The following is a 26,350-nucleotide window of genomic DNA, read 5'->3' as shown; positions in this document are numbered from 1 at the left end:
ACCGGTACTACCAGCCTGTACAGCATACTTGAGCTACTACGTAGTATCTGATAACGGAGACCGGTCGAATAAATGTAAGTGCGAGTCACATGCACTAAGCATGCATTACATCCTAAGGTATCAGCCATGTGCTATCTGGTTACGCTTGGACTTTGCTGAACTGTGTGTGCAAGATTACGAATACAAGAAGTGACAGAAGTGATGTGTGGAACGAAACAGAAAAACGATGACGCTGTTGAGAGCAACAACTTTCACCGCAGCCAGACCGCTTCTGGAGGAATTGGCGCTTGTTTGTGAATAAGTATCATACTATGGTAAGCATATTCAGGGTTCATCGGTTTTGCCATCTAAATATGTTTCTGCGAGTTCTCGAGTCAACCCGGAAATTTGGCGGGCTCACTGAGATGCCGTGCTCTAATAATAGTATTATTATTACTATTTACTAAAATCTGCCGGCTTGCTCATTAATGTTATTAGAACTAATATTTTCTAACAATCGCCTTAATATAAAGTAGTATTATTGTGCCTTTCATGACCTGAAATGCAGTTAGGGTTAATGAAAACTGGTGCTGTTTAGGAGAGCTCAATCCGTTATGCCGACATTCAGCGGCTAATATGAGTGGTGAGCGGGCTTTCCATGGACGTTCAGTAGCCAAAATCAACGGACTGACAGCATTACTTGTCAAATACAGCCTAAACTGCCATGACCTACTCCGATGACTTTCGTTGGAGAAGTGTGGTACTGATTCACGTCTACGGTGTTCCTATAGAACACGTTGCTGAGCTTCTGGGACCAAAGGAGAGAACGCTCCGCCGATGGTATGCGCTGTTTTAAAAGGTGGAGTTGTCAACGAGCACTGTGAACGGCAACAACAAACGCGCTGGCCATCAGAAGTTCTACAGGCAGTGGAAAAATATGTTCGAGTTCACCCAACGTTCTACATCGAGGAGCTGCGCGAAAATATTATCAAGCATGTTTCTACACTTAGCAACGTATCGCCGTCAACGTTGTGTCGTGCACTAAATTTCGATCTTAATTTGAGTCGTAAAGTGCTAGAAAAGGCGGCACGCGAAGCTGTTCCTGCTGAAATCAGTGTATACCGTCAAAATTGCTGTCACTTTACTCTTTCGCTGAGCAGTTGGTTTTTCTCGATGAAACGGCGAAAGACGGCCGTCATGCTTATCGTCGATATGGATGGTCAAAATGAAATACGAAGGCCGTAGTCAAACTGTCGTTTCGACGTGGCAAACGTCTATCCGTGCTAGCCGCTCTCGATGTTCACGGTTTTTTTGGGTGGGAATGGACCGAAGGCACATTCACCCGCGAAAAGTTTCACGAAGCTTTTCTCCGTCGAGTGGTACAGAAGCTTAACCCATGGCCACTTCCTCGTTCTATCGTGATAATGGATAACGCAAAAATTCATTGCTACCCGGAGTTACAAGCGGCGATTTATCAATGTGGAGCACGTTTATTATTCTTACCATATTGTTTACATTTGAACCCCATTGAGCAATGCTTTGGCCAGCTAAAGCGTTGGCTACAAAAGTACGCCAATTTGGTGTTTCCACTGTATCCAGAGCAGGTTTTAGATGTAGCTATGCGTGCATGTACTCGACGTAGTGAGAGTGGCTGCTTTGGAGCCTATCAGCACTGTGGATATCTTTGCAATGGGCTCAGGGAACAAGTATTTCATGATCTGATGCAGACAAGTGAGAATGCCGTAGTGTGTTGAGTACGAAATTATTCTGGGATTTAATGTCTTTTAACCAAATTGCGCCTATGTCTCTTGCATTTCTTCATCTTTTAAATGGTCGACATCTTCCATGGTTGGGTTGGTTGCAGGTGTTGGGTTAAACTGGTGAAATATACCCTGTGTGAATATGTCATGATCTGGTAGCCCAATTGCACGTCTTAATGAAATGACGTCCACCTCCACAGGCATCCACAGTCCATTGAATTTCAGTGTCACGACACCAGTTTGCCTTGTGGATTCGGCGGCATCGTCTTCACGGCGCATTGCTTCACGCGTCTGGTCTAATGCAATGGCTTGAGATGTCGTATTATCCGAAGGAACTTCAAATGCTGTGCCATCAGGCCATCGAGCATGTATAACGTCAAGATGATGAGCTGTGATTGCACCAAACGCAATAGAGTTGGTAGCTTCGTATGCCATTCTTTGGACCCTTGCATTTTGTATTCTCTGTGCAGTTGCGCGGTGGAACTGCTCGGGTGGGGTCGCTCGCTGCACGTATAGAAATGCCTCAAACCGAAAGTCACCAATGCGTGCCAAGTCCCCAGGTGTCAGCAGTTTCCATCGATGGTGTAATGTTGCCGTAAAATTATTAGGGGTGAGCAAGACATATTTTTCTTGTGAGTCATTGCGAGATCGTTTTAAATAAATCCCCACGTTTTCTGGAAGCTGAATCGGCCGCTTAACTGCTTCTGGGGTACTCAAAACCTCGTTGAACTTCGATAAACATTTCTCCTTAAAGACTGCATAACCCTACTGAATGTCAAAACGAATGTCCTTGCGCCATCCGCCTCGAGCTCGCCCGTGAGGTTCACCGACACGAACTACAAGCACTGCCTCCGCACGATGTGGTAGTAAACGTGAACTATCTACCGCTAAACGTATAGCCTCCACGGGCCAAGGCTGTATCGTGCTCGCCCCTGAGTCGCCTTGGACCGACAGATCTGACGCGACTTGACTTGACGGTTCAGTTTGCATCACCAAACAACAATGAAATTCGAGTGATGATAGTTGGTGCTCGCCGACGCAGATCAGATAATGGGACCCTAGAGTATAGTAACAAACAGGAAGATATACACAAATGTAGACGGGAGAGACTATACAATTGCCAAATTATCATTATCACACGCATCTCTTCCGTACCATTCGCATGTATTTGTGTGGACTCTCCCAACAACTGTACACCTCAGCTGCAAAATCTAGCTAAGTTTCCGCCTGCATACACGACCGTATACATGCACGCCATAAGTATAGTACTCTATCAGCCGGAATACACTCCATCCACCTGATGTTCTCGATCACCAATTTTATGAGAGCTCGTACGTCTATTTGCCCGCGCTACACGTGACGTTCTTTCATCTGCACCCTCTTCATCACTCTATCGGCATGAGTGGTCTCCTTATAAGCAGTTTCTTCCACCATCCTTGTTTGCTACGAGCACCTTGCTGCAGGAATGCACATCACAGCGTGGTCAGTCACTACTATGGCATTGCACCTATCTGCATACAGCAAGACATGTCCACTTTCGTACCGGTACTGGGTTCGCCTCACGCTGCCGGCAACGCCACTTAGCCCCCTGGCCTCTCTGGGGTTCTCTCACTGGCTCCAGTTTTGCGGTTTTATAGTTCATGGTGAGACTAAAACGGGGTGTAAGGTCCAAAATGAGGAAGCCTATCCTGAGATGAGATCCAAATTAGTCATATGGGCTCGTCCGAAATAAGTAGCTAACAGGGGCAGCAAAAAACATGAAATCCACAATACTAAGTACACTAATACCAATCCCTGACTACCACATAGCTTATTAAAATACTCCGCACGAGCGTGAACTAGCACTTGAGCTACGTTCTCCGGCCTTCCCAGTACCCTAGAAAAAGCCGTCACGAGATCAATATTTGCCCCAAGGCTGCCACCCGACCGGTCTCCTCACCAAACATGAAACGCATCGAAACACTGCATTCAAGCCGACGGTCGATGAGCTGGTCCCTCAACGAGGCGTTTTTTTTTCGGAAGCTCATTTATGTCCAAAAGCTGTGGGGATTCATGATGCAACGCAAACTTGGTCACAGTAATGCTCATGCTCGCGCTGGCAACCAAAACTCCAGGAGCTTCGGCTTCTATCCGTTGAAGTTCGAGCTGGGGATTTTCGAAGCACTGTGAATAGCACCGTAGCTGCTGCAGCACTTTATTATAGTCGCACATATAGAAACCAGTGAAGTCGACGAGTTCTTCGATGTACATCTTATTTCGCGGAGATCGAAACGAACTTGTCAGAGAGTAAAAACAGGTTTGTAACGATGCACCATGGACATTGACGTCACGCGAAGTAAGATACTGGTCTTGACTCTTCAAACGGTTGACCTCGTTGTGCAATCGACCCACAACTTATTCAAGATGCAGATTTTTGTTGCGCTGCTTGCAGCGGTACCGAGCTTAATTGATTCGACACTGCTCTCGACGGTCCAGTTTGCGCAATTTAGCAGGGCTCATTTGTTTTGTATCGAACCTGCCTTCACCACAATTCTATTTGGATGTGGCGATGTCGCCGCATCAATAATCAACCAGTTGGCAACATTTCGTTAGTTTGTGCAGCGCGTGACTTCAAGAAATACCGCAGCTCCCATATTGGCGGAATGGCGATGATTCGACGGATCACAAGGAAGCACGAGCCTGACCATCTCGTCGCTCAATTTTCTGAAGGGGTAGCTGGGATTTCTTTTGATAAATGTTATCCAACGTGCTGGTTCTGGACTGAGTCGAGCGCTGGAGGCCTGCTAAGCCTGTTTTATTCAAGTAAATAATGTGTGGTCGCGATCTGCCAAGAGGTTCACGGAGACACGTTCCATGATTTGCAACCTGGTGCGTTTTGGTAAAAATACCTGAAGTATTGGTAGATAATAGAAATTGGAGAACTACATGAAACGTGAGAAACATGATATTCTGTCGTACATGATATTTTCATGTCATCCGCTCCGGGGATCCCAAGCTATTTATGTTGTGTGACGCAACGACCGCGTACTGTCACAGTTTTTTTTACTTTTTTGCTATGTCGTAACTTACAGGTTAAAGCGGATGCTAACATTTCTTGATGTCGTAACTGTTGTAGATTTGAAATTTATGTGGGCAAGTGTAAGAACGTAGATGGGGGTGATATTGACTCCAAGACTGAAGTAGCAGCCATCTTACGGAATATGAAGACGGCGCTCACTCCTCAATCCCGACACAGCTGGCATGCTCTCGTCATTGACAGATAACTCCTCCATTCTTCGCTCCGTCGAGCTGCTGAAGATGAATGTTTATGCGGTTGCAACGAACATGACGAACCGCTTGGGGTTCGACAAGAGCATCACGTCAGGCAGCAAGACCCGCCCATCAAGCACCCCGCGTGGCTCCTTTGTCTTCTCGCGCTCTGCCGCGGTCCCCACCATGATCTCATGCCTCTGGTGGGGCCGCAAGCCTGTCTACTACCTCTGCACGGGCTCTACCATGACGCCGACCACTATCGAGAGGACATGATCAGCTCCGTCTCCAGAGTTACCCCCTCCAAATTTCCACGCGGTTTACTAATTACTACAAGGGGTTGTTCTTGGAGTTCCTGGGCCTGGCGCTAGTAAACGCGTACCTGACTCACAAAGAGGCGGCCAAAATCAAGGGAGAAGTAGCCATGAGACGCTCCGAGTGGTTTGCAGCCCTTCAGAACCAACTCCTGCAGCTCAAAGTCGAGGACTTTGAGGAGTCCAAGCTACGCCACCTCGGTCCAGTCCGAAACGTAGGCGAACACCAGTATGCCTAGCACACGGGCTCCAGCAGTCGCAAGACTGGGTTACCGTCAGCGGCGTTCAGAAGCGCCGCCAACGGTCGTGCAAGGTCTGTGCGCTTCTGCGCACCGAAAAGAAAAATTCTTTCGCGACGACTTACTACTGCGAGCGTTGTTCCATTGATGCCGCAAAATGCTGGTTGTGTAACAAGATCCACCGCGAGTACAAGGGCGTCGCCAAGACCTGTTTCGAGATCTGGCACGACGACTTCGGCTCCGGACAGGACATTCCAGTCAACCTGGGGAAGCGCGTCGTGATGCGCCGGTCTGGCAAGAATCCAGGAAAGCGCAAGATGACACGGCGGGAACTGTAGCATCCCGAAGCAATGGTAGCGACGCTGACAAAAACAACTATGGTGAGTGACTGCGTTTCAGTTGATGAGTGGTGAGCTTCTTGTGTTTGAATGCAAAGTTTGTTGAGCCAACGTACCTTTTTCATGTGTTTTCAAAAATGAGTTGCAAAATAGCGAACCCCCTTAGAGCGCTGTCCAAATAGAAAAGTGATCTATTTTTCTCACCTATTTTTTTTGTGAAGTAGCGCTAAGAAAAACGAGGTGCCGCAGACGCTTCATTTTAAAGCGGTAAAAAGAAAGAGGCTCGCCACCTATTTCTTTCGAGTCGCGCTTCATTTTTTAGTGTTGAAGTGGCGAGTCGAGTGCGGAATGGAGGAAGCTTTCTGCGCGGAGCAAAGCGTGCATTTACACACAAGCGTCGCGGAGGGCGTCACGGAGAGCGTCGCGGAGGGTGTGATGCCGATGGCCATTGACTCTGGTGCGTCTAATCGTCATGATCCTACTTGATGCTTGCTTTAACTGGGATGATGCCGTCATTGTGTTAGAAAACAGCAACTATGAAGCAAATACGACGCTGGCAAGGGAACTAGGGGCTGTCCAGGGGTGTACGGATTCCGACAAGGAAGACAGATCACTTTTGTTCAGCATAGAAGGTGGTGGCGAGAGAAGATTGTCGAGTAGCTCATCAACACGGAGCCAACTCGCAGACTAGAGTGCCTCTCGCTACGCTGGAATGACACAGCTGCGTCGAGATCTTGATGAAGCTGCTGATGGCATGGACGACGAGGAAGGAGACCATTTCGTTGACCTAAAATGTGTGGACCGTGGCTTCCCACTTTGCACGCATCATCTTCGTGTCTGCTGTCGACACTGCAAATTTCTTCAGCACACGCGGGTTTTTGTAGCGAGTCTCGATTGCTAGCGCTGTCAGCGCGACCGTCCAGCGCATCGGTGGGGCTGAGGTCTTAGATTTCTTCGGAGCGGATGTCTTCTTAGCAGGAGCGCTCTTCTTGGGAGCTGCCTTCTTCGTCTTCTTGTGGGCGGTCTTCTTCTTGGAAACAGCCTTCTTCTTGGTCGGGATGCTCGTACGTGATGCTCTCACGTTAACTTGATCGGAGGCCAGTCGAGCTTTCTTTGTCGGTGGGGCTTCAGTAGCTTCGCTTGACGATTGCTGAGAGTCTTCCCCGGAGGCTTCAGACCACAGCACTGGATCCATTTCCTTCCCACGGATCACCACGAGTCTTTCAGATAAGCCTGCAATTGGAGGGGTCTCATCACTTGCCAAAGCGTTGCTGCACTTCTGCGTAGACATAGCGTGCTCCAGCTGGCCGTCTTCTTTCAGCAATGCGCGTGCGGAATTGAAGTTCAAGGGAAACAACCTATCAAAATGATTGTATGAATTTAAATATGTTTGGTGGAATAAATTTGGCGGAGTCAATTTCTCACTTGGACGTGCGACGATTTATTGGGCTCATTTTTTTCTTCGCAGAAAAAAAGTTGTCGGGGGAAAATTAATCACTTTTTCTATTCGGACAGCGCTCTTAGCCATCTGTTGAGTGTAAGTGGAGTCTGTTACGACATTGAGCGGCGATTGCTCTATCATAATGTCGTATCACTTACGACATTGGCCGGAAAACCTGCTGACAATTTATACACCTATCCCGACATGAAACACATGACTTTTACAAAATACAAGTGATTCTGTAAGCCGTAACGTACGACGTGCGCTTACGCGTCTAAGGCGAGTATCGTTCGGATACAAGGTCTTAATATCGTAAAGTCCGAAAATCCACAAAATAACACCTCATAGAGAATAATTAAATTATTTACAAAACACGGTGGGTTTTCATAATAACGGCCCCAAAAACGAATATTTTTAAATTTTGGCCAAAAAGGATTTTCCCTTTATTTAGTAAACAAATGTACTTAGGTATTGTCTTACTACAGTAGTAAAATTGTGCTTATTCACGTACCTGTTTAGAGATTTTTTTGCTTTACATGGAATACCTGCTATTTTACGTTATTGTAACATACAGTACTAGTGCGGAGTATTACATGATGTAATGAGATGTATTACATGATGTATTAATAATGAGATGTAATTTCCTTCTCGACTATGATTTCTTGATTTCTATAAATGCCTTCAGCCCAACTCTCTGGTTTCAGTTGCTACATTCGTATTCGGGTAAGTATTTGACCAGTCAAGATGATTATCCTCAAGACCTTCAATGGAGTCTAAATTGCACGTTTGATCTGCCTCACTACTTGTCATAGACCTGTAGCTTCCGTCTTGCTGCTCCTCGTCACATTGTTCTCGCAGCACACCGACCAACCGATCGAAGCTAGACTGAAAGCCCATGCCATTTGCCATGAAATGAAACAGCTCACTGCGCACGAGTGAGTAGCGTTTGTCCAATCCCGGGCTCAAGCAATCGGGAAGATCGGTCGACCCTTGTCTTCTGCGAGCGCCATCTGATCTCGAACCAGCTCGTTACTCATTGTCTGTCTCGATACCAGCACCACAAAGCCCGAACAGCGCAGAATAGTCTCCTGTGCGACCTGGATGCGCGCGTTGAAGTCTTGATCTCCGACGTTGCGATCGATGTAGCAGGCTACACCTGCTTCTCGCAGTTGAGATGCCAGCTTCCGCACGAGAGGGATATGTTTGTCTCCGTGAGAAAAGAATACAAATTGACCCTCATGATGAGGGTCAATTTGTATTCTATGAGGCTCATGGAGGTCGTTAGGACTGGACAAGCTGAACGGATCCCACGAACTTGAGACTGGAGATAGCCGTGTATTGCCTAACGTCTGCAGCATTGTCCCTCGACTGCTCGATCTGGCACCGCCCTCGGTGCTGTCCCCATCGAGATCCAAAGTACGACTGCTAGCGACAGTATTTTGCTTCGTAAAGTCACGACGCTTCTCGACCTCATCGCGTACACCGTCTAGAAGCAGATGGAACTGAGATCGATATCTGGTTTCATCGTAGTCGTACTCGATCCTGCCTCCATTGCGACGGAGACCTACGATGGCAGGCTCGAATGGGACGATCTGTCGCGTGTACAAATACACTTGCAAGTTCTCATCGACGATGGCGCCTTCAGTCGAGACAGCCAAGATGGGAGTCCCCACCTGTTTGGCCAGTGCCAGTTCCTTCAGACACCACTCGGACGACGCGTAGTCTTCAGTCAAGATACACAACACTACCGACGCGTTGGTGATCCCTCGAGCGATCTCCTCACGCCACACAGCTCCGCCACCAATGCCGCTGGGGTCCATCAGATCTAACCACGTTGTCACGTTCGCTTCCTCCAGAGACTGACGCAGCTTTCGAGCAAACGCCAAGTGCGAGTGCGTGTAGCTGATCATGACGTCTCGTTGACCGGCAGCTCGCTTCAACTCGAACAATAACCTGGTGGACGCAGTGCAGTCCAGTGGACGTAGCCCTTCGTTATTCATTCGCATGAGATCTCCACCTGACGCCAACACAGCCAGCGCAGACGCCTCATTCTCCTCACGGACGGCAACGTGTAGCGCCGTGTCACCTGTCGTTGGTAGTTGATAGCCAATGTCGCCTCCCGCAGCTGTGAGTTCACTGACGAGTTCACCTCATGCGGCATGAGGTCGCCTCCGTTCGCAAGAGCTGCCAGTGAAGATGACTGATTCTCTCCACGGACGGCGATATGTAGCGCCGTATCGCCTGTGGTGGGCAGCTGGTAAGCGATGTCACCTCCTGCTCTAGTAAGCTCGCTAAAGAGTTCTTGAGAACCATCTAGCGCCAGCGCAGCACACATGAGTGGCGTCATGAACTCCCCATCGGCCAAATTGGGCTCAGCGCCAGCTTCAATCAATGAACGCACAGCGTCCAGCTTGTTGAGTCTTGCTGCCCAATGAAAGGGGGAGCGTCCACGTGCGTCCTGGAAGGCCGGGTTAGCTCCAGCCTCTAGAAGCACATTCACAGCCTCTGTCGAGCCGCTGATGGCTGCCCAGTGCAAAGGCGTCCTTCGGTTGAGCCCCACATACCCCATTTCGCCCAGGCAGTCGATATCAGTCTTTCGAGACAGAAACTTTCGCACGGCCAAGACGTCGTTACGAGCTGCTGCCAGGTGGAACGGAGTGAGCGCAACATCGCCGCCCCACTCTTCGAGTTCTTGAGCCACAGCATACTTTCCTCGAACATACGCTAGCTGCAGTGGTGTCATGGTATTCATGAAACCTGGGTCCGGGATAACGAGGGGGTCGGCACCATGAATTAGCAACTCGCGAGCGATTTCGGCGTGTTCGGCGAAGAATAGCGGGGGCACGCGGTTGGATCTGAACGAAGCTTGCGTCAATGTATTTGGGCAAGCACCGTGGTCCAAAAGCCATCGCACCGTTTCGGTCTGGCCCGTGGATACAGCACAGTGCAGCGGCGTCATGAGAGTTGTCTGAAAGACAGACACAGCCATGTTCTCGAGACTATTACTCGGTCGCTTAACGAAAATCCGAGCAAAATACCAGAAGAGGCTTCCAGTCGAGAAATGTACGCTGTTGTACTTGTCCTGTGCGGTCATGTCGAAGCCATACTCCTTGAGCAGCTCAAGTGCTAGAATATTGCCATGATACGCTGCCACGTGCACCGGGTTTCGACGAGTTTTGGCGAAAAATTTAAACTTAATTGTTGGTGAAGCGTAAAGTTTGCCAAATTCGGTGAGTCCTCTCGTTCCAGCGCAGTCAAGGATTGCTCGCATTTCTGGAAGGTCTCCTCGGCGTGTAGCGTAGTACAGACGAGTCCGTACAACAGACAGCATCTTCATGGTTTTATCTTGGCTTAAGTCCAAGTCATGCTTGCGAATACCTTCCGTCTGATCGCTCTCAGTAAATGCTCCCAGCTGCATCTTGATGTGTTCTCGGTATCGAGCAAAGTAGTAGATGACAATAAACAATCCAACGTAGCAGACAGCTCCCCCTACTGTAAACAAGTGCATTGCGTAGCTGTCACACGCGTAAATCGCTCCCGTAAACAGCACGACAGGGAAGTAGAATACCAGCGCTGCGTCAAAAACCAACGCACAGACCGCGAGCAACTCGCATAACTGGAAAACGAGCCGGCGTCTGATCTTCGGAATGCTAGTAGAACCACGTTCTCCCTTCTCGAGATCTACAGCTGCGTCACCACGATCAGCATTCGTCCAGGTCGCTGTAGCAGATTTCGGCTCCAGTACCTCTCGCTTGAACGGCTCGAAGCTGCGCAGACCCGACCCAGGCAAGAATAACAAGACTGCAACGGGCAACATGTGATAGATGAGACCAGAGAAGATCACCGTCATTCTGCAGTGCTCGAAGTCTTCGGGGTTGCTGGCCTTAAAGTCCGCAAGCCACTGTAGGATCTTGATATTGTACATCGATACTCCCCAGGCGAGAGCGACGCTGACCAAAAAACCTGCAAACACGAGGCGTTTGGCGAAGAAGGAATTGTAGAGAAACCGTGGCCAGAGCCAGAATCTAGGCACGCGGGAGATTTTGCCACGCAGCTCACGGAAATTCGCATAGTGTCGATGGCGGAGCCGTAGAAACGTCGAAGGCGCTGACCCGGCCGACAGAGTTTGTGAGGCGATACTACCGGTCGGTGACCTGTTGGTGGCACCACTGGAAGCCAATAACGGACTGCGAAGTGTGCGGTGGGAATCATCTTCGCGAAGGGCGCCGTGGCCTATGGCAGGCCTGCGCCGTTGACTTGTCAAAGTTTGAGTCTCGGCGTCGGTGGAGGAGAGTTCCACGACCATGAGGATGCTCGGTGAGCAGGTACCGGAAACGTTGACGCGCTGAAAGCTCTCCTACGTCGGACGAGATGGGAACGACGACAAGAGTGTTCGGTATGGAAACGCCAATGCTTGCCACAATTGAACAATGATTATCCATGACCTCGTGAACCATCTGAATTATAGGTATTCATATTTTTGTGTACTGAACCATGATATAAAAGCGGTACATGTACTGGTACAGCTGTATAAGTACAAAAGTCGCTTGAACGACAGTGGTCGAGATCGCTTTTTTGTGTAGATGGAAATTAAAGACCTTTTTTGATGGCTGAGCAAAACTTATGCTGATCCTTGTAGGTAAGAAACGGCTGTGAAAAAGCATAAGTAATGAGCGTACAAATTGATTTTGTAGCTTGCGTCCTAGATTTCCCCCTGTTTTAGCCAGTACAGTAATGTGTTTTATTTTTTCTGTATCGGTTTATGATATCTCATATTTGATGACACTTTATATTTTAAAATAAAGGTTTTAGGATTTAGACTTGAATACAGTCGTGCACCTCCAATTTGACACCGGTATCAGTCGATACCCTGCCAGATTTTATGATTACGCGAATCAGATGCGCAATTACCTTTGCCCATCACCACCTTAGCAATTAGCCTCAACGGTTTTCCCCTCCTCGTCGAGGGATGACACGCCGCATCGATCTGATTTTAAATTTTGGATCGGACGTCTTCATACAAACACACACTTTGATTTTTACCGCCAAAGACAATGGGACATCGCCCTTCCTCCTACATGTCTTACAAAAGCAGTCTTTGTGCGAGAAGCACAAGTCAGATCCTGCATGCTCTCACCCCGAACTTGCTCGTTGGGCAACGGAGCGCTTTAAGACCCCCCGAGCAGTAAAGCGCACTCCCGTCCTTGCCGGACGCCAAGATTATGCAGAAGATTGGCGTAAATTTTGTACTGAATTAACAAATAAAATATCAGTGCACTGGATTTGCGTTTGTTTTTTTGCTTTACGCTGTGCACTTATGCCCTGGCACTGTTGATATGGTCCGCCCTGTCGAATTGGAGGTGCACGACTGTAAAAGAAAGATCAGTCTTAGCTGTGTTTTGAAACAACTACAACAGATCGCACTAAAACATACACAAATAGAATCTGTAGAGCAAGAGCTCTCGATCGGTATATTTTAATGCTAGAGTAAAAAAGCGTTCTCGACGCTGTCGACACAGTCGTTAGACCAGGATGGCGGTGACAGCTTTGGTTGCTTAAAAGCAATCGCTGTTATACACATTCACATAGTTTCCCACTGCTCGAAAGGCAGCAAATTGGTACAGTAAAATCTCACCTACAGTACCTGATTTGACCGATGGACAGGAGCTCTATCAATTAAGACATTATATCAGGTCGCACAAGTTATACACAGTACTGTGCGCTCTTCTCAAAATTTCCATGCGCGGTTCTTTGCACGCATTCGACGAGCACATGGGTACACGAGCAGAAAGACCCAGATTTGTGAGCTCGGGTGCTTTGTGCGAGCTCGAAAACTGCGGTTCAATTGCTCGCGCCATTAAATACGAAGCACAACGCACGCAATCGAACGTTGTGCTCGCTCCACGTATCTGACGTTCATGTTGAGCTCGCGAAGGCGGCACTGTATTGGCACATATCCACTACTCCACTTGCGCGTTTGTAAGTACCAGCACCTTCCCGGGTCCAAAGCACCAAGAGCAAATGAGCCATAGTGAACAAACAGCGCGGAAGTGCCTGAGGACTCTACGAGCGCCGTGAACAAGTGCAGATAGGGCGTGAGCACGAGCACGGCGAGTGCTGAGACCGAGTACGTGACTAAGGACACGGTGTGTGCTGAGACCGAGCGGATTTGTTTAAATGGCGTTAGCCTCCTGTTGCGGTTTGAGTAGCTGTTTCAAACTTTGTGGTACCTGCTGACTTTCAATTACGACCACCGACTGCTTCTAAAAATTCGTTCGTCTACGAGTGGGGATTCGCGTGGAATTCGTGGAGAATGACAAGGCACACTTAAGCTGGGTATGCAGATGCTAGTTGCCGGACATCAGGCACAAATCTTTTCTTACTTTTAGCGGGTCGGACTTCAAAGGCAGCAAAACATCTACGAATGGCTCACGCAGTCGTATTTGAAAAGATCTCCGCAGAAATGGATTGGAAGCGCAAGCGTGATGTCGTGATTAAGGCATTGCGATCGTCGTCATTATACAAGAGCAACCCTGCACGTGTGAATTTAGTCGTTGAAACTCTTTGAGTGTCAACAATAACTTATCACTTTGCTGTGGCGAATATGACAAGTCGATTATTAAAATAAACGAATTGTGGGAGCTGCAGTCTGTTCTGCTTGGAACTCGAGAATTCAGCTTTCGTATAGTGACCGAGAGCGCGGCATCCAGGGCCCATTTCGAGCGTGGGTTGAACCATATTATGGAGGACTTCAATTTGAAAACCGAGCATTTTTCGTATATACTATGTAGTGACAAAGGATCTGACGTGAAAAGTATGCTGGTGAACGCACTACAACTGCGTTGGAAATGGTGCATTGCACACATGGCACACGCGGCGACGAAATATGCGTGTGGGATGGCCGATGGTGCAGGTAACCCTGATTTGACTCGGTTGATTTATTGGGTCAAGAAAACGTTTTACCGCGCTGGACTTGTTGAAAATGTGGAGATATTTTAAGGCTCTTTGTAAGAGTCACACAAGCACTGACACGACACAACTACTTGAGTTTCCCCGGCTCGAATTCTTAGCCTCACTAGTTCCATTCGACGAGAGCTCGACAAATGGGAAGTTGCTGTGGCCTGGTACATGTATCAGGAGCGGCGACGCCAAGCCGACCCCGCAGGACTTCCTCCATCTACATTCCCTTTTGAGAGTGACCAGCAGAATTTATTACAAATTCTATCACTTTTGACACCAATCGATGAAATCAAACGTACCACCACCAAGCGGAGAAGTCAAATCAAGTGGATGTTCTCTTCAAGTTATAAATCGCTCGGTTAAACACGTTAAATGTTGACAAAGCTCTGCAGCACTACATGTCGACAAACGCGCAGCCTGGGTGGATTACCATTGGTGGATTAACTCCTCTTGCTGCTTTAACGCGCAAGCGTCTTTGTGTGGCACTGGATCAACGGTTCTTCTCACGATATTTTAACCCTGAAGCTATTCGTGTAGCAGCGTACGTGGTTGAAATGCAGCAGCATTTGCATCCTACCTACTAGTGACCTGAGTGATCCTGGCACCGTGTTGTTAGATTGTGTGTACATCAGAGCACCAAACCAACAAAACAGGAAGTGGAGAGCGGTAAATCTATGCCAATGGATCAACGTCGAGTGGAGATTGTGTCTGACAAGAGCAAAGAAAAGCTCAGGGTGTTTTGATGAAGGCTACGGATTCAAGCGACTATGAAGCCCAGCAGTAGCTTCCTCATACATACAGCTTTTCAGATGAACTGGTTGAAAATATTGCTCCACCAGTACGTGAACGACCAGTTACAAACAACATAGTAAATCGAATTGATGATGAAATTTCTCGCTGGATGGACGATCCTACCGAGCTACGCGTTATTGAGGAAAAACAAGAGTCGATTTGGCACTTTTGGAAATGGATGGGGCAGTCAGGAGGAGATCTTAATAAACCGAGAGCAGTCAAACTTCTTTATGCTGTTCCAGCCTCTTCAGCTCACATTGAGCGAGATTTCAGCGTGGCGAGGAGTATGGTAACCTCGCAGCGCACCAGACTGTCCCCGCAAAACATTGACATGATAATCTTCTCAAACAGGAACAGCAACCTTGTTGACCTTGCTCAGTGCCAAGCAATTCCTCTAATCAAATTTTGGGGAGCACGTGCCGGCAAGTATGACATTTCCAATTGAAATGGTACCTGATGAGTTTGGAAAAGATTCGATTAGCGATCTTTTTTCGAGTATAGTCTAGATAGGCTGTGACGATTATATCCTCAGCCGCTCCTAGTCTTGCGCACTCGGCGTGCAACTCGTATTCATCGCCGCGATAGCTGCCCAAATAGACACGATAAAAGGTTATAAGGCCTTAGTGACGTACTTCAGTTTTTCATAAATTAGTTCTTACCACCTAATCGATGAGCTTGAACTCTGTGACCACGAGCAGCCTCTTCAGCTCTATAACGTTGCTCCTGAGCGATACTATCTTTAGTACTATCGATGGTGACTCTGCACCAGAGCGTCTCGACGCACGTGACCTGGTTAGGACAGCCCGCGTATGCGCTGATCTTTCACGAAGCCGCTCTTCTGCCAGCGCAGCGACTTTGTGGTTAGCCGCACTGCTGTTGGTGATTGTGCGAACACTTGCGGTAACCACTTTAACGAGCCCTCGCAGCAACTCCTCTATCTACTCATATAAATTACCATCTCGGCTACCATGTTGCGGTATTGATAAATGCTCCTCTGCCACTTGTCGATACTTCAGAGATTGAGCGTCGCTCTGCTTAGAACCATCGCGCTTATTATCGCCATCTGTTCTTAGTTTGCGCTCTACCGTTGTCCCCCGTACCAACCGCCTAGGCGTTCAATTTTAATACAACGCACAGTGTGCTTTGTATTTGTTTAGAGCGCCTAGGCGTTCAATTGAAGGGTAAAGGTCAAAGTGAGACGAACGCAAGGCCCATTGACCCAAATGTATTAGATGTGCATTCCTTCCACTTGCAGGCAGTAGTACAGCCCAATTCTAGCTATGGAAATCGTTCTAGAAGCGTCGTCTACGGAGTACGTGAACGTCGACACGACCTTGCAATTGTAGTTGAGTGTTTTAAGCTCGATGTTGCATCCATGGTACTGAGCTGCTGCAAAAATCGCGAGTTCGCTTCCGTCACTCTGTTCATTCCGGATGGACACAAGGTAGTCCTCGTCAAACAATCCGCTGAGCTCTTCGAGTTCTTGCATATACTGCGTCAGATCGGTAAGGTAGTCATCTTCATACCTAGCAAACGCGTGCCTAAGACAACAGAAAAGGCTCGAGCGAATATCTTCAGGCGTGTACCAAGCAGGTTTTTGGAGACAGAGTCCCTCCTTGTCATCGTCGCTGTCGTCGTCGTCGAACAGGTGCTGGTACCGGAGGTGCCATTCGTGCATGTCGATGCTAGAGTCAAGCAACTCTCGAAGTGGCGGGTGCAGCTCCGACTTGTCAAATTTGGAGCGCTCAACAATGCCACAGACCCGAAATGCCTTCCGTGTGTCCTCAGCTGTCCTCGTAGCGATCCAGTTCAAAACCCATTGTGCAACAACAGAATATTTTGGGACCTTGGTGTTTCCTGCCTTAGTCTGCAGCTTGGGGTCATCAAGTGCGCGTCCAATGTATTCGTCATACTGGTCAGAGTAAAAGGCTTGGAAGCTACGATTCACAGCCACATCAAGAGGCTGAAGAAGACTTGTCAGGTTAGGTGGTACCAACAACACGTGGATATTGTATCCCTGAAGACACTTCTCGCTGAACAGCGACACGTGGCACGCATACGAATCAACTATGAAAAGCACGTGCTGCCCGAAAAATCGTGTCTTCTTCCTGCTGCAAATGACAGTCTTCGCGTAGTCGATGAGAATTTTGTCGTTCCACATGCCGGTACTGTTAACATCCACAATAACGCCCTCAGGAACCGTCGGCTTGTGCTTTAGTTTTGAGAAGAGAAGATGAGGAGTTAGGAATTCGCCTTCACCAGTGATAGCGAACGTTGCTGTGAATCTCTTGTGGCTGCTTCCTCCTTTCCGAAGAAGCACTTCGGGTTCTCCACGAGTTGCAATGGTCCTGTTCGGCTCGGTTTCAAAGTACCGAGGAACTTGGTCCATATTAATCACGTTGCAGGGCAAAATGCCGTGCTCCTCAATCAATCTCTGAGCTGATTCGATGAATTCCAAACAGGATTCCTTGGCGTTTGACGGGATCGTTCTTGTCGTTGTATGGCGCCTTGACACGAGGTTGTATCGGGTCTTAACGCGATCTAGCCATCCTGTTGAAGCGACAAAATTCTGCTGCGGTATGTCCTGCTGGGAACGGTGGATGTTCAGGGCTTGAAGTTGGATGTATTTGTCTTTGACTCGTAGTCCCTTTTTGTTTCGGGCCGTTATCCAGAGATGGAGCTTCTTCTCGAGTTTGTCGAACTCAGGTTTACGTCCGGCAACGGGAAAGCGACGCTGCATGCGTGTAACAACTTGGCGGTCCCTTAAGGCGCCTTCAAGCTTGTCGAGTTGCTCCACCCAGCTGCGTACCATAGACGAAGACACCTTGTACTCTAGTGCCAGTGCATGATATCCGTCTCCTCTAGTGTTGGGCTTGTACTTGCTAGCGACTTATCGCTTAAGGTGAAGGCTGTAACTGTTCCGCTTTTTGTCAGGTGACATTGCGGTCGGAGCAGACAATTGAGGAATGCCGTCGAAGCCCAGGCCAGGCTCGCAAACCAAGCCGACGACGATGGGTTTCGTAGAACGGTTGGTCGAGCGCTGCTGATGAAGCCTCAGCTTGCTCTTGCAACCAGCAATTTGGTCGGGAATAGGCAGCGACTGTTGATGGTTAAGGTTCGTTCTATTTGACCATGCCTTCAAATCGGGAGAGCCGCAGCAAAAAAATAAAAAAAATACCTCGAATTAAGCGCTTAGGCGGTTGGTACGGGGGAAGACGGTAGTGCTATCACACGAGCTTCCACTTCCTTCACATTAACGTCCAGAAGCTCGCATTTACGTACAAAAGCTTCAATGGCTTCATCCTGGTGATGTAATGCTGTGCCGAGCCATTTCGTGTTTTCTACTGCATTAGTGCGCATCAGACCATGCAATTGCCTCTCCAGTCGGAGCTCTGACTTTTACGTCTCTTCGTAAGTTTCGTGGTAGATGCGCTCGTGCGCTGACTTAAGTTGCTTGTCCTTTCTCTGTGTAAGCTCGCAACCGCATTTTAATTTCCAAGCTATTAGTCTCCACACCGTACTAACACAATGATTTTTTATAGCTCAACTTGTTCACCGACTTTTGCTTCAAGGTGCTTATTCACGGACTCGCTTGCTCGCTTCGATTCTTTCCCCATCCAATAATTGCCATGATCTACCAAAGAGTCATGTACTAGACGCTCAATGTCCTGGTAAGTTGGTGTAGGTTGTGGAGGTAGAGCCGGTGCCAACAACTTTGTCAAAGCATCGTGCGACTATATTATAGCAGATTCTAACTGCGCTTTAATGCGTTTCACGTCTGCTGCTTGTTCGTGAATGCCTGCACTTGCTTGTCCCGCTTCATGCAACACATCACGACGAATGCTCTCTATTTACTTATTGTGCCTTCAAGCTGCTCAGCGTGTTCCGAATTACCTTCGAGCTGTGACTCCTTGGCAAGTGCTTGATCGGCTGTCAAATTTGCAGCTTTTTTTTTATTTGTTGCCACTATGTAGAGTCAACGCTCGCATGCTCCATACCATATTTTGCGTATTTTTAAAATGCAATTGTAAAGTGTGCCTCACTTTTTTTCATCAACATTGTAATACCGGTATACTAAAAGGCACTTTCAGCGGCTACAATTTTGAGCATGATTGCTCATTTGAAGATACTGCTGTTCAAACGCTCTTCGAAGAAGGCTCTGTAGCTCACTTGCGGGGACCTCTGTAGCATCTGGGTACGTTTGCCGCCCCATAATCGCCAGAAAATCATAAACGAATCACCTCATTGAACCAGTCGAACAGTCAGCGATCACACTTTATCCCGACAAGCATCGGATGACGCTCAATTGCTGTCACCATCAACAGTGCCATGATTGCACCCTCCTCGTGAAAACGTGATAAAAAAATGATGTCACTGGCAATGAATGAGCTGCATAATGCTTGATGTTTACACTCCCGCCCGACGGGTGGGAGACCTGGTGCAGTCCCCAAACCATTTCCAAACTTCTTCTCGCACCCATGGCCAGTCGCTTCGACACTCTCAATATGCCGGTTGACCATTTTGGCCAACCCCGTTCGAAGCTTAGTGATACGGTGATCGGCCACGTACTTCCACGCGGGCGGGCACGGGACTACCACTCGGTCAGCGATGGTACATGCAGACCCCACTTGAGACCAGTCGAGGTGCTACCCTCGCCATTGAAAACACCACAGGAAGACCAGGCCGCGTATCCAGCTCGTCGACTGCTATGAGGCCTTTATCTGATGCCACTCAGGTCGCAACTTCCTTTCTCTCTCATGCTCGCAAGTCGATGCGAGCGCCTGTAGACAACACGAGGCTCTCCGGTCATAAGCGTCTTCGAGACGTCGAGGATATGGACAAGTTCGAGAAACTCGAGATCAAGAAGGCCATCCGACGCGAGCAGTGTCGAAACAACCAGGCACGCTACCGTGATAGACAACGTGTTATCCAACAGCGCATGCAGCACGAGGTACAGCAGTTGCACGAGGAGCTGCAAGGATTGAAGCTGAAGCGTCAACGTCTACACTTCGAGGAAAAGACCAACCGCAGTTCATGGAGCATCGTGAGCGACGTGTTTCGCCTACTTGAAACCGGTTTGCGCTCTCCGTGGCTTATGGCGGATACAGACGAGATGATGAAGCATAGTGAGATGCGGCAGATTCTGACCGACCTACAGCGGTCGTTCGAGCACGACGTGGGTATGGGGGCTCTGCATGGCGTCGAAGCGCTACTTGAACAGCCACGACGTTACTCACTGTACTTTAGCGACCCCCACATGCATCTGCAACGAGTTGAGGAACAGGTTCCAGGCGTCGTGACGGCTACAGCCCGCCTCAAATTGACGGTGTTGGACTTCACAATACGCTGTGTGTTTCCTCACCTTGAGAAGCCGAATAGCATAGATGAAGACGTGAAAGACATATATCGGTCTCTGCGTAAGAAGCTGCTCGGTATGCGGCTTGACTGCCGCGCTGAAATGACGTTCTTAATGAACGAGGAGAGTGGCCGCGTGAGTCGTTTGGAGGTCGGTATCGACGTGGCTGAGTCGCTGCTTCAGTTGTTAAGGGATATAACTGATGCGTCGAACGTACTCAATAACGCGCTAATCACGCAAGGCTGCGTCGTAGGCGATTTAACAGACCACCCGCAGTTTGGGAGCTTTGTTGTCAAAAAATAGTTGTCAGGGACTTCAATGATGATAAAATCATGTACTTTGATAATTGGGGCGAAGCCCCCTCTATAATCATGCAACTAGTATTTACTTGTGCTCTTACCCTTTTTACAGTATAAGTTTTGAAAATAGGTTAGGGTTACAATTTATCATTGCGCTTCCGGGGGCCAAAATATCGCAATTTTACTTCTGTTTACGAACCAGGATGGAGGAAGAGCTATAAGCTTAGAGTATATAAATAGAAGGCTGAGGTGAATCACCTTCCGGGAATGTGCTAACAGTCGCTAAAATGAGGGTTATTTTTATAGCGACCCGTCGGAGGTCTTCAAACAGGCGGAGTAGGATTTGACCTAAAACGGTACTTTTGTAGAAGAATTAGCGCAAGGAATTCTGTAGCCATCCGGCTCTGTGCCAATATTTAAGTTCGAAGCTACTCACATATATGGATGTACTCATACTAAATGAGACTAATTCATTGCAAGAGTTTATACTGTAAAAAGCCGGCAGGGTTCGAGGCGGCCGTAAAAAGTGAGGGAAAAGTACTGACGCTGTGAGTTGCTTTATGTTAATATCGGCATGTTGAAGCCGCATGGGTCACGCTGGCACTCAACAATGACAGCTCACATGCTTCAACGCGACTCAGCACTAATGTTTTAAAGATGAGGAGAAGACAAACATGTCATCGTGTTCATAATGCGGTGGCGGATATTGCACCATGATGAGATGATGCGAATGGGGCTAGACACTTCTAATAGAAAGCAAGGACAGCAATAATAGCATACATAGTAGTGATGATGCCAAGAAGATCGTCCAGTATCCAGTTGTAAGCTGTACAGACCGGCGGGGTGCGAGCCTGACCAATCCATTTTCGCTGCGTCGGTAAAATGGTGCGCACGGTTCAATGCCATGGAGATGAATCGTATCCTTTTCACACACGTGCGCCTAGAAGTCGAACACTTCAGCCCATCGGGCACAACTCTAGCAAATCAAATGCTGCCGTGTTGGTCGAAGTAGTGCGCAGTAGTGGGTGCTACAAATCTAGAAGTCGGATGTGTATGCGGTCGGCTCAGAGCTCGCTATGACTCAAAGCCACCAAGCCTTCGCACAGCAAGCTTGCCCTGCGAGCTGGCCGAGAAAGCTCTTACTTCCGCTTTTGCAGCGTCGAGCACAACCTCCACCCATACGACTTACCCGAAAACCCAAGCTTCTATCACCACCATGGAGTTGCTCGACAATTTGCGCAGCGCAGTTTTGCAGCAACGAGAGGAAGAGGTGACCAACTTCTTCACCAATGTCAACGAGTTGAGAGAATTCATTTCTGCGCGTGAACCTCCTGCTGGCGTAAACATCACCGTCAAGATGTGCTGCTACAATGCCGAGCGATTGAGCGCGGACAACGGGTCGCGCGTTACGCTGGTCAGCTCCAGTGGTTATGCAACGTTCTACGATGTGCAAGAGGCGTTAAATGAGCTGAATTCGGTGAACCGAAAACCATTTATTGCCCAAATTACTGTCTGGGATGCTAAGAAGAAGATCGGATCACCGAGAACTGGGCGCATGCACTTCCGTGTCGGCGCCGTGTACGAGTTCAAGCAAGTGCACAGCGTCGGCTACTATTCCGACATTGCCAAGGGCAGTGTTCAACTTGACGAAAGTGCTTCGGATCGGGTCGTGGAAACGATGGGTCCAGTGCTCATACGAAAAGTTGGTCAAGTATCGTCGGGACGCCACCCCAAGGCTCGTGCCCTGCTACAGCACGACGAAAACGAGGAGCAAAAGGATGATGGCAGTGTAGAGACTGTTGCAACAGCGACGGCGCCTCGGAAGCGTGGTGCTGTAGCGTCGCGTGGGTAACGCAAGAGCAAACGGTGTCAAGGGTAGTACTGCCGCCTGGAACAATGCCGACCGCAATTCAGCCCGAAAAGTGCTGGAGCAGGAGCGCGAAATTCGCACGCTGGAGTGAAGAACGACGTGATGAATCAAGCGCGATTCATGAAAAGTTTAGTTTCGCAATGTGAAACGTTAGGATGGTTAGGAGAAAAACGATACTCGCAGATGTACATATGAATGTTGGAAAGCTCGCACTTGCATGATTAACATGATGATAACACGACACGAACATAAAACCACACTTGTAGTATTGAAGATCAATATGAAACATAGTTTTGGGAGGTGTGCTGATACAAATGATACGGGGATTATGGAGTCGTTAAAGCTCTTAATCAAAGCAGGTCAGAGGTACATTAGTTTTAGATCGCAGCGAAAACACCACCTGTCGCAACCACTTTGGAATTTGACCTACTCACGAAACGACAGGCATGATGCCGCGTCGGCAGTCCACCATGGATAACTTTTTGGTTGGTGGTGAGGCTGCGGCAAACTTTAGGCGCGATAGATGGATTGTCAGACCTGTGAGTTGATCTCGAGCATTTAGGTCCATTGCTGTGGTATATCTCGCTAATTTATGAAGAGAAGTTGGTGGAAGAGCGAACTGTCTTACAGGCCCTTACCGAGTATGAATGTGCGGACCAGAACCAATTTTCCTGTAGACCACAACGACTTCTTGACGAGGTAGGATGCTGCAAAATTGCCTCAAATGTCGGTCTTATCGAACGGTGTTTGTAGGACGAAATCCCTGAATGCAAGTGCCAGCCGGGGCAGGACTGGACTCTGACTTGCGATATCGGTTGTGAAAATCGTTCGGTAAGCTTAGAATCAACAGACAATTGACGAATCGTGTACAAAATTAATCATTGTGCAGATGCAAGTCGAATGTGTACGTGGAAAATGCGTCACGGGAGGTCACTGTAGCAATCAGCAAATACAGGATGGCAGCAATGTTTTGCTGTCAGTAAAGAAGCTTCCCGACAAAGGGATATCGCTATTTGCTTGCCAGCAAATTTTACCAGGAACGTTTGTGTGCCAATACACTGGTGAAGTAATTCGCACGTCAACGTATCGGCGCCGAGAGAGGGTAAGTCACAGCTTATAACGTCTTACAGAATCATGAATAACTTTTTGAGTGTTTTTGAAATTATCTAGGAAATGAAGATGACCACCAACTTCTACGGCATGGCCGCCGCAAATAGCGAGGTTATTGATGCTCGTGCTATCGGTGGTCTGGCAAGATTCGCGAACCATAGCTGCCGGTCCAACTGCGTGGTCGAACGCTGGGAGGTCAACGGCGAAATTTGTTGCGGGTTTTTCGCGAAGCGGCTTATTAATATTATTGAGGAGGTTACGATCGACTATGGAGGAGGAAACGCAGCAACCAAGGTGAGAGAAAAAAATCAATGCAGAATAGATGGTGGGTTTACTAACATGACTAAACTGAAGCACACGAAGAAATGTCTGTGCAAGGCACCTGATTGCCGTGGGCTGATACCGATGTAGTCAAGCTTTGACTTTGTAGTCCGATGTAGTCAAGCTTTGAATTTGTAATACATTCCAGATTTGTATTGTTCACGACCTTTTTGCACTACTCGGACATCTAGTACTACTAATATTTCAAGATTTCCTATTAAACACCGATTCACTGCAGGGAAGCATAATTGAAGTACACACGGAAACGACATCACCTCCCGACATCGTCATCATCGAATTAATACCGAGTGATTCAAGGCAGCTGCGTCCACGCCACTGTATATCTAGAAGAAAGACAACTTGGACTCATGCCTCTCCGTAGGGAAGCATACTTGAAGTACACACGGAAACGACATCACCTCCCGACATCGTCATCATTGAGTTCTCACGGAGTGATTCAAGGCAGCTGCGTCCACGCCACTGTATATCTAGAAGAAAGACAACTTGGACTCATGCATCTCCGTAGGATGTGTGTACGGGGATTCAAGTACGCCTCAGTGTAGTGCAAGCAGTTCAGGGGGGTTATTGGCCATGGTCTTAACTGATGCACGCTGTGACATACTTGCTGGGAGTCAAGCGTATGCGTGATCCGAATCTAGAAGTCGATGCAGCAAACGCTATCGTCTCACACAAGTAGAACTTGTAGTACTACGGTATCGACTTACTGGGTGATGTCTAAAATAGTTTCCGTGCAGGTGTGCGTCAAATTGGACGCTGCTGAGGACAAGCTGCGCAGCATTTGCAGATTCGACGCACATACAACAAACGTTGCGTGCCGTTCTAGAGCGTGTGGTGCTACATCATCAACTTCTTCGGGTACGTTAGTAGTATTGGCCACTAAACATGATATACTAGAGAGCAGTCCTAACTAGATATGCTCAATGGAAGATGATAAAACCAAGCCAGAATTCTCGTGCCGCAAAGGCCGCGAGGCGGGCCCTCGCAGCATTGGGAACACCACGAAAAAAACGACGAACAAATGCAGCTCCCGTCGAAGCCGTTGAAGCTGAAGACGCAAGGAAACGGCTTGCACGTCACGAAGAAACTATGAAGCGGAACGCTGCTGCTCAACTGCAGCCCCGTGGTGCGAAGCGTAGCAAGACAAAGACGAAGGATCGACCTATCGATGGCGACCGAAGTGAAGATGCAAAAGGTACGCTTCGCATACTAAAAGCGGGTTTTGTGTCCAATCGGAGTAACAAGGCTCCTGTTGTGTGGGTTTTGCAGCGTTTTACGCTGCCGTCGATGCTCCCTTACGTATGCGGTAGTTGTGGTGAACTCACCAAGTCCGAGCATGCCTCAATGAAACGATTTGATCCGCGTGCAGATCTGTACCGTCCCCTTTGTAACAGCACTGGCGAATGTGAGGTCATACCAGAAGCACTTGTGAACGACGAACATTGCGGCACATCTATGATTTGGTTTTGTCGACGATGTGAAACTTCCTTGCGAAAGAAAGAAGTGCCTAAATTTTGCAGGGCTAGTGGTTTCCGTGTGGCTCCTGTACCTCACGAACTTGCCGTGCTGAACCGGATGGAGGCACGTCTTATCGGTTTGGGTGTTTCCTTTACAACCTGTGTGAACCTCTATTGCGATGGCCAAGAATTTACCGTGGTAACTCCATCAATTACTGGAAGAGTGCTGTTGAAGTTGTCCTCGATCTCCCACGTCCCCTTCGTAGATGCGGTGTCGTTTTTCTAAAGACCAAAACAACGGAATCGTCTAGTTTTTTTCGCGTTCGACCCGACTTACTTCGACGAGCGCTATGTTGGCTTATCGAAAATAATCCTCTTTACAAAAATGTTAGGATTTTAGAGGAGAATCTAGCTGCTCTGCATCACTTCGACGCTGTAAACGACATTCCAAGTGTATCCATCACTGATGAAGAAGCCCAACAACTTCGGATCGACGAGAACCAGCTGAACCGTGAGCCAGAGCAGGAGATCCTAACGGAATCAACACCATTAACGACTTGTGAGGCCACAGCACAAGCTTCCAATTCCTTATTGTCACCTTGCGAAATATCAAACTCTGCTTGCGCTACTCGTACAGATACTATCAACAATAGAACAGATACATCTAGTTCCGATCCTGATTGCATTACTAATTAGCCCGATGTGATGGATAACTTAATTAAAACATTTGAGCTTGAGTGAGACGAGCAAGATACTCAAAGCGAGTTAGAAAAAATAGTTCAAGCTGCTAATCTAGCTTGTGGAGAATCGGATTATCCTGTACAAGAACTTCAGTGTCGTACGGATC

General features: G+C 48.2%; 3 protein-coding genes across 3 annotated transcripts; 1 reads left to right on the top strand and 2 right to left on the bottom strand.

Moving 5' to 3' along the window:
• Window positions 1-8,282: 8,282 nt before the first annotated feature.
• On the bottom strand, window positions 8,283-11,626 carry PITG_11666 (uncharacterized protein; the record flags this gene model as incomplete). The annotated part of the gene is made up of 6 exons (XM_002901160.1): window positions 8,283-8,330; window positions 8,379-8,555; window positions 8,643-9,365; window positions 9,470-10,970; window positions 11,079-11,230; window positions 11,294-11,626. 6 exons carry the CDS (start codon window positions 11,624-11,626, stop codon window positions 8,283-8,285), a joined length of 2,934 nt encoding a protein of 977 aa, XP_002901206.1.
• A 4,674-nt stretch (window positions 11,627-16,300) lies between these two features.
• Window positions 16,301-16,750, bottom strand: PITG_11665 (uncharacterized protein; the record flags this gene model as incomplete). The annotated part of the gene is made up of 1 exon (XM_002901159.1): window positions 16,301-16,750. The coding sequence occupies one exon, from the start codon at window positions 16,748-16,750 to the stop codon at window positions 16,301-16,303; it is 450 nt and encodes a 149-aa protein (XP_002901205.1).
• A 2,937-nt stretch (window positions 16,751-19,687) lies between these two features.
• PITG_11664 (bzip transcription factor) lies at window positions 19,688-20,733 on the top strand (the record flags this gene model as incomplete). The annotated part of the gene is made up of 1 exon (XM_002901158.1): window positions 19,688-20,733. One exon carries the CDS (start codon window positions 19,688-19,690, stop codon window positions 20,729-20,731), a length of 1,044 nt encoding a protein of 347 aa, XP_002901204.1.
• Between the last annotated feature and the right edge of the window lie 5,617 nt (window positions 20,734-26,350).

Source organism: Phytophthora infestans, genomic scaffold (genome assembly GCF_000142945.1).
Source record: "Phytophthora infestans T30-4 supercont1.22 genomic scaffold, whole genome shotgun sequence".
Classification (NCBI taxonomy): Eukaryota; Oomycota; class Peronosporomycetes; order Peronosporales; family Peronosporaceae; genus Phytophthora; species Phytophthora infestans.
The sequence above is the reverse complement of the archived record's forward strand: the minus strand, read 5'-3'. Positions and strand labels throughout refer to the sequence as shown.